The following is a 6,962-nucleotide window of genomic DNA, read 5'->3' as shown; positions in this document are numbered from 1 at the left end:
GACGCTACTCTCAGATCGGATTGCATTCTGGGTCGTGTAGTTTGTGGTCTCCTTCTGTCGCCCGAACACTCTGAAGGGGAAAGACTTCATTTCCCAACATTCCTCGCGTGCGTCCCGAGCAAATGCGAGAGGGTGGGCGAGGAAAGAAGGAAGGTGCCTCTCCCTAGCCTCTTCAATGGCGCTTATAAGACCCCGACCCGAGCTTTACCGCTGGCGGCGCTTTAGTCAGTCTGCATCGCGGCAAAAGGTAGGAACGTAGACATTGTCGTTGTCGCAGCCGGGAGAGTTGAAATTACTGACATCTCCTTCCTCCCTTACGCTGCTATTCGGTTTATACAATTGTAAAATTATGCGCGGTGTGGCTAGGAATAAGTATTTTCTCCCCCTGTTAATACTAGAACTAGGCGTTATCCAGTGAAACTAAACGGTAGGAGATCCAGGATAGTCAGAAATAAATACTTCTTCATACAGCAGCACATAGTTGAGCTATGGAACTCGCTGCAACAAGATGTAGTGATGATGGCGACAATTATTATTATTATTATTATTTATTTATTTATTTATTTATATAGCACCATCAATGTACATGGTGCTGTACAGAGTAGGTAACTTTGAAAAAGTATTGGACCAGTTCCTGAAGGAAAAGGTTATCGGCAGCTATTAATAATTATGATGACTATATATTGTTTTTCAGGCCTCTGAGTATCAGTCAGTTGGGGATGGACATTTAGGAAAAGAGTTTTCTTCTTATCTCCTGCTTGTGGGCTTCTTAAAGGCATCTGGTTAGCCACTATGAGAAGCGTGATGCTGGTCTGAAGAGGCCTCAAGGCTGGTCCAATGGGGCTCTTCTCACTTTGGACACTGATAAAGCCCAAGGAATGTGTTCCCGTAGGCCAATGATGAACCCCATCCAAGTGCTGTTGATTCCTTAAAGCAGGGGTGCACAAACTGTGGGCTGCATGTGAACCCTGCTCATGTCTTATGCAAACCTTATGTGCCCCAAATTCCCCTCCCCAGATGAGCATAGCTGCTTTTGTGCTGTTAATTGCACTGTTAAAGCAGCTATGGCCTTCAGGATTGATAGGATGTGGAGGAGGCTAAAGCACCCCCTACAATGGCTGGCATGGCTGCTTCTGCACCATTAGCTCCTGACACCCGATGCAACTCTTGAGGGTAAAAAGGTTGTGCACACCTGCCCTAAAGGGGACATAGTGGGAAGGCACTTCTGCAATTGCTATATAGACTAGTCCTAAGCATGTTTGCTCAGAAGTAAATCTTACTAAATTCAATAAGTCTTACTTCCTTGTAAATGTGCTTACGATGGTTGCAAATTTTATACTGGAAATTGTTATGTCTCAAATTGCTTTTTCATGATAATGTATGTTTAAATTGCATTTTATCATTTTATATTATAAATTACCCAAATAACTCTGTTATTGGGTGGCTTTATATAAATATAGTAAATGCATAACTAATAGTAGTAAATAAGCTTTCTAGTGATTTGCAAGGATGTCCAGCCTTATATTTAAAAAAACCAACAGAGGCTATTTAGTTTCACTTTAATATTAATAGTTAACTAAATGTTAAACTATTTTAACTTTTTCCCCCAGACGAAATTTGATCCTGACAATGTGGAGCACTGGATTAAGGTAAAGTAGAATAAAGTCATGCCCAGCTCTCCCAGACTTGGAAGTAAGTCCCATTTTATTCATTGGGACTTGCTCCCTAAGCCTGAAATCTTGAGCACATTTACATGGGCGTAAGACCCATTGAACATTGGGACAGATAAGATCGAACTGTGATCCTAACTACAATTTTCTTAATAATGGATGGACTGCCTCATCCAAGGTTTTGTTGGCTTGCGCCATCAGGAAAATAAATGATCTTTTCCCTCCTTTTTGCATTTATGTAAATGGTGGCTGAAATCTCTGCAATTCACTGTGCAAGTTTTCCCTATGAACTCATGACACTGACTTAATGTGGGTTGACTGTACGTATGAGAGTGCTAGATCTGCCTCCCCTCTATCACTGTCTTTGTTGCCCTCCGCATCCTGAGAGAGACTGTCTGCAGTGTGGAGCCTTCTCAATCTGCGAAGGCTCTGCACAATTTAGAACTCATGCTCTGTGGATAGAGAAGGCTCCCTACTGCCCATGCTCACTCTCAACATATCGGGGGCAGGGGGCGGGGGCACACAAAAGATGGCAATGGAGGGGTGACAGACCTAGCATACTTGTCTTTCCCTACTCATGTGTAGAGCCTACACACATTAAGAAAGCCAGAATAGAGCTGCTGAGTTGCACCATTGGTATATCAAGCCTAGTGTTGTCTACCATGATTGGAAGTGACTCTCCAAAATCTTAGGAAGAGGCCTTTTGTATCCCAGCTACCTAAGTTCCTTTTAAACTGAGTTGCCAAGAGACTGAACCCTGGACCTTACCCCATGCAATGTAATGTTCAATGTATTCCAGTTTATTTATTTTTCCATTTCCTTTGTAGCGGGTGGAACAAGCCTCTGAGTTTGCTGTTTCTGAGGCTTTTTCCTCAAAAAAGACATCTTACTCTAGAGGGATTCATGGTCCAGTACTGGATTTGGAAACTACGGAGCAGCTGCTAGATCATGATGAGGCATATGCAGAAGGTATTTCCTAAACATGATGTTGTTGGCTCCAGCTGGTCCAGAATATCATAATAATCTACCTCTATAATCTATTCACTGGTCACATTCCACAATCATTACAGGAGATGCATCCAAAGGCTGGAATGTTTGAATATTTTGTCTTGGAAAAGCAGATCTGTCTCCCACCCCCTGAGTCCATGCTGCACTGTAAATGCTTTTTGTTTTTGTTTTTATTTTGAGAGAGAGAGAGAGAGAGTTTCAGCTTCCAGTTATGCCTGGACGTTTCTGGGGTTTGGCTACCTGTGTTGGCATTTGTGGTGCATAATGGTGGTGGAGGGGGGTGTTTATTAAAGAACACGTCTAAGAACACCGTGTCTACGGTGATGCCTAAGTAAATGTCAGCAACATAAATGGTAGCTTTAAACCAGGAGTGGGCAACTTCCAGGAGTTGGAGGGCTGCATTGCTGAAATTTGGTGGTTTGACAGTGAGAAAAAATACCCTCCTTTTAAAGCCAAAAGCGATGGCTTGCCTCCAAAATTTAGCAGCGCCTCAGTGAGGAAAATGAACTACTTTGCTTTAAAATAGCCCCTTTTTTCTGCTGCTGCTCCGTCAAATTTCAGAGGCAAGTTCCAGTTAGCTTTTAAAAGGAGGCTGTTTTCTCACTGCCCCACCATCAAATTTCAGCAGCCACAAGAAGGACTAGACTGGCGCATGCAGGGTGCGTGTTGCCTACCCATGCTCTCAACAGACAATATAAGTAATTTCAAGTAAAAAAATACTTTTACAGTTCCCTTGTAACATTTTTTTAATTAATGAATTTTATATCCTCCTTACTCCTCTTAGGTTGATCAAGGTGGCTTAAAATAAAACATCACATTTAAATAATACCAAGAATAAAATATGTCAAAATAAGAATCTTACTTGGAAGTAAATATTAAAGAAACTTCTGGTACATGTTTTCAGGCTTGGAATGTTAAGTTTCTTTTGTTTTACAACTTCAGTTTTGCCTTTTTAGTTCTAGAGAGCTTCGGCTATTGGGCGGTATAAAAATGTAATAAATAAATAAATAAATAGTAAAATTGTTGATTACTTTCATCAATGTAGCGCAAGAGCTGCTTAGTGATTGGATGGATTCAAAACTGAAGCTGGAACTGGCAAGTGATCAAGAAGATGCCACTGAAAAAACTGCTGCTTGCTGTGTTCCTCCTCAAGAACACCCTAGGGGCTTTCAGAAATATGACAAGTTTGATGGTGAGAACTTCCCTGGATTTCAAATCGAGATTTAGAGACCTGGTTTGTACCATCAAACAATCCATGGTTTGTTAACCATAGGTTGTTTGTACGCGCGAGAAAGTGATTGAGTGTGCTAGCTGACTCCTGCATGCTTCTTCTTTCAGTTAAAATGTCAGGAACACTCCATTCCTAGGTTGTTTCATGACATGCAAATCTGGAAACTGATATGTTTAGGGGTTAAACAACCCAGAGAAAACCCATGGATTGTTGTTGGGTTAACTCTGGATGTTTCTGGGTTGTTACTTGACAGTAAAAGTGGCAAGCAGGCAGGTGGCCACTTGCTCGCTTCTGCATGCTCCTGATAAATTCTGGCTTAAAGGACCAAGGAATTGGCATGTGATGTGCAAACCGAATAAATGTGTAGCTTAGTGAATCAGCAATGTTGAACAAAATGTAATGGGAACTTGCTGTCAAAATGAATAAAATTTGCTTCCATGTATTTGTATTTATAGTTGAAATGCCAAGGGGTCAGAGTGTTACGTTGCTCTGCATTGCAGGTGCTGTTCTGCTATGGAAATGGCTCTTTTCATGGCTTATAGCAAGTGAAGTGCTTAAGCAAATCTATATTCACTTTTGAAAATTCCTATTGACTGAGCAGTTTGGGCTCTCTCTAAGAACAACAGATTCAAATAGAAGTTATAGTAAACACACAAAAACTATTTTTCCCTTGTTGGGTGTCTGAATGTGTAGCCTAAGTAGCAAATGAAAGAACTGTGCAAAAAGAAAGTGTGATGCCGTTTCTGGATAGTTTGGCTTAGTAATATCTGATTGTGATTTGTTTTATTTTGTTTTCCTAAACTTAGCTAGCTGCTCTTGATTTAGCCCTTCTTGTATTTCTCATCTGTGTGTAGTTGTGTCTGTAATTATGTTTTGTGTATTAAAGGGTCTTTAAAGTATTTTCCCCATTTTCATTTATGAGTAATATTTATGCGGTTTAAACACCTTGGTATTGCGTGTACAACTGAATTTTGCTTTAGTTCCTGTATTTGTGCATAGTATGTATGGAAACAGTTTGACTGTTCAATGAAATATTTGTATGAAACTGTGCTGTATATTCTTTAAGAGGCTTTAGGAGTTTTATTGCTATACCTTTACACACTCCCAACATGATTCATGTATTCTAGAATTGTATGGTTATTTGGAACAAGAGATGGAAAGTACCACAGTGCAAGACTTTTTGCAGCATCTCCTGCAAAGTGAAGTTGTGAAGAGTGGTATATTGGAAGATCTTAGAACTGAAGATCTCAAGGAGAAAAGGAAGCCCAGGGACCCACGAATTACCATGGAGCTAAGGCATCAACAGGTGGAGGGATCTTTTCGTCTGACTCCATGTATTTTAGCATATATTTTCTTTGCATGACCAGTATGTTCACACATAATCAGGATTTGTCTGAGTGCCAGTTGTGGAGGAAATGATCGCATGGAGCTATGAGGACTCTTCACCATTTGTTTAGTCCATGTAGTTTGACCCTTGAGGGCAGTCAACCCCTGATGATGCCACTACAACCTTGCATATTGTAAGAAGAATGTAACAATAGAGCACTGATTCATAAATTGTATTTCTCTTTGCATTTCCTGAGACTTGATTGGGAAGGATCTAATGGAGGAAGGAGGTCGTCATTTACAAGTGTGTAGTGGCTCTCAAAGTAACACACGTGACACATTTTGTTTCTCAGCATGCTCTAATACCTTTACCTTTTTCTTGTTTTACAGGTAAAAGAAAATCGACTGAAACGGCAGAAGGAGCTCGAGCTTCTTAAGCAAGAGAAGGCTCTGAAAAAATCTGTCATGTCAGAGGCCCAGAAGCAACTCCAGGAGGAGAACAAGAAGAAGGTTCTGAAAGCCAAGAGAGAAGACGAGGAAATCCAAAGGCAGATGGTGAAACTGCGGAAGGAGTTTGTAGAAAGAAGGCACCTCATGGAAGAAGCCTGGAAAATGTAAGTTTAGGAGAAAAAGTGCATGGAATTCAAGCGCGTGTTAAGTCCCAGGACAAGGTCTGAAAGTGAATAATGGAGCAAAGTTGCTGAAGCTAAGCAAACCTTGATCTGGTCAGTGTCTGGATGGGAGACCACCTGGGAAAGCTATGCACAGCACTTTGAGTCCTGAGGATAAAAGGCAGGGTTTAAACATAATGCATTTTAGAATCCCATTCCAAAAGTGCTGTGAAGCTTCAGCACTTCCTTAATACAGTGACTGTTTCAGATGTGAAAAACTGCTTTCCTGGCTTCCTAATCTTTTTAGCTTACTTTGAAATGACTGGCCAAGCAGGCACCATGTTTTCCTTTTTATTTTTGTTTACACTGCACACATTATTACACCAGAAATCAAAATTTGTTCACCACCGTATCATGCAGTTCTCATAGTTTGGAAGCTAGTCCCACTGGGTTCCCTGGGATTTACTCCCAAGCGTGCATAGGATTGTGACCTTACAATTTTGGCATTCTCTCTTTAGAGGGCCAATACCAAAGGCTCCTGAAGAAAGGCTGAGTATTCAATCTATCTTACATTGTTATAAGATGGTCATTGAGGAGTTTCACAACATGAAGCGGAAGGGTGGGGCAAAACATTTTAAACGTGCCATTTTACTGCTTCCAACACGCTTAGCAAAATACTAACCTCTGTAGAAGTAAGGTCTTTTGTATTTGGTAAGCTTAGCTGCTTTTTTGAACTGGCATCTTCTGAAGTGGTATATATCACAAAAGACTCAAGATTGCTACATGCCTCTATAAGCAACCATGGAATCCAAGTTTTGGTTCACCTTATTTCTTGAAATCAGTAGAAACCATGACTGATTGTGATCTTCTAGCTGCCTTTGTGCTGTAAAACCCTTATACATACTATGGCTTAGCAACATACACAATATTTATTTTATGCAGTTTACTTCTAAATGAGACAGATTTCCTTTTGTTTGTATGCAACTCTTCCCTAAATCCTGATTACAGAACTCTGCTCATGATATAATTACACCGTGTAATGCTGGAATAGGAAATAGAGAAAAAGATAACAATAACCAATTGAATCTTGCGAATGGGATCACTGCTTAGTTGAAT

General features: G+C 40.6%; 1 protein-coding gene across 3 annotated transcripts in view; it reads left to right on the top strand.

The window, feature by feature from the left end:
• Positions 1 to 173: 173 nt before the first annotated feature.
• Positions 174 to 6,962, top strand: part of CCDC191 (coiled-coil domain containing 191) — a 28,042-nt gene continuing 21,253 nt past the window's right edge. For all 3 annotated transcript variants that reach the window (XM_063126932.1, XM_063126929.1, XM_063126933.1), the window contains exons 1-6: positions 174 to 247; positions 1,611 to 1,649; positions 2,498 to 2,639; positions 3,724 to 3,870; positions 5,037 to 5,215; positions 5,626 to 5,849. In XM_063126932.1, the coding sequence (XP_062983002.1) occupies positions 176 to 247; positions 1,611 to 1,649; positions 2,498 to 2,639; positions 3,724 to 3,870; positions 5,037 to 5,215; positions 5,626 to 5,849 (803 nt within the window). In that variant the 5' untranslated portion in view covers positions 174 to 175. The remainder of the gene's footprint in view (positions 248 to 1,610; positions 1,650 to 2,497; positions 2,640 to 3,723; positions 3,871 to 5,036; positions 5,216 to 5,625; positions 5,850 to 6,962) is intronic.

The sequence above is a fragment of the Elgaria multicarinata genome, chromosome 5, assembly GCF_023053635.1.
Source record: "Elgaria multicarinata webbii isolate HBS135686 ecotype San Diego chromosome 5, rElgMul1.1.pri, whole genome shotgun sequence".
In the NCBI taxonomy this organism is placed as follows: Eukaryota; Metazoa; Chordata; class Lepidosauria; order Squamata; family Anguidae; genus Elgaria; species Elgaria multicarinata.
This window is presented reverse-complemented; position numbering and strand designations above follow the sequence as displayed.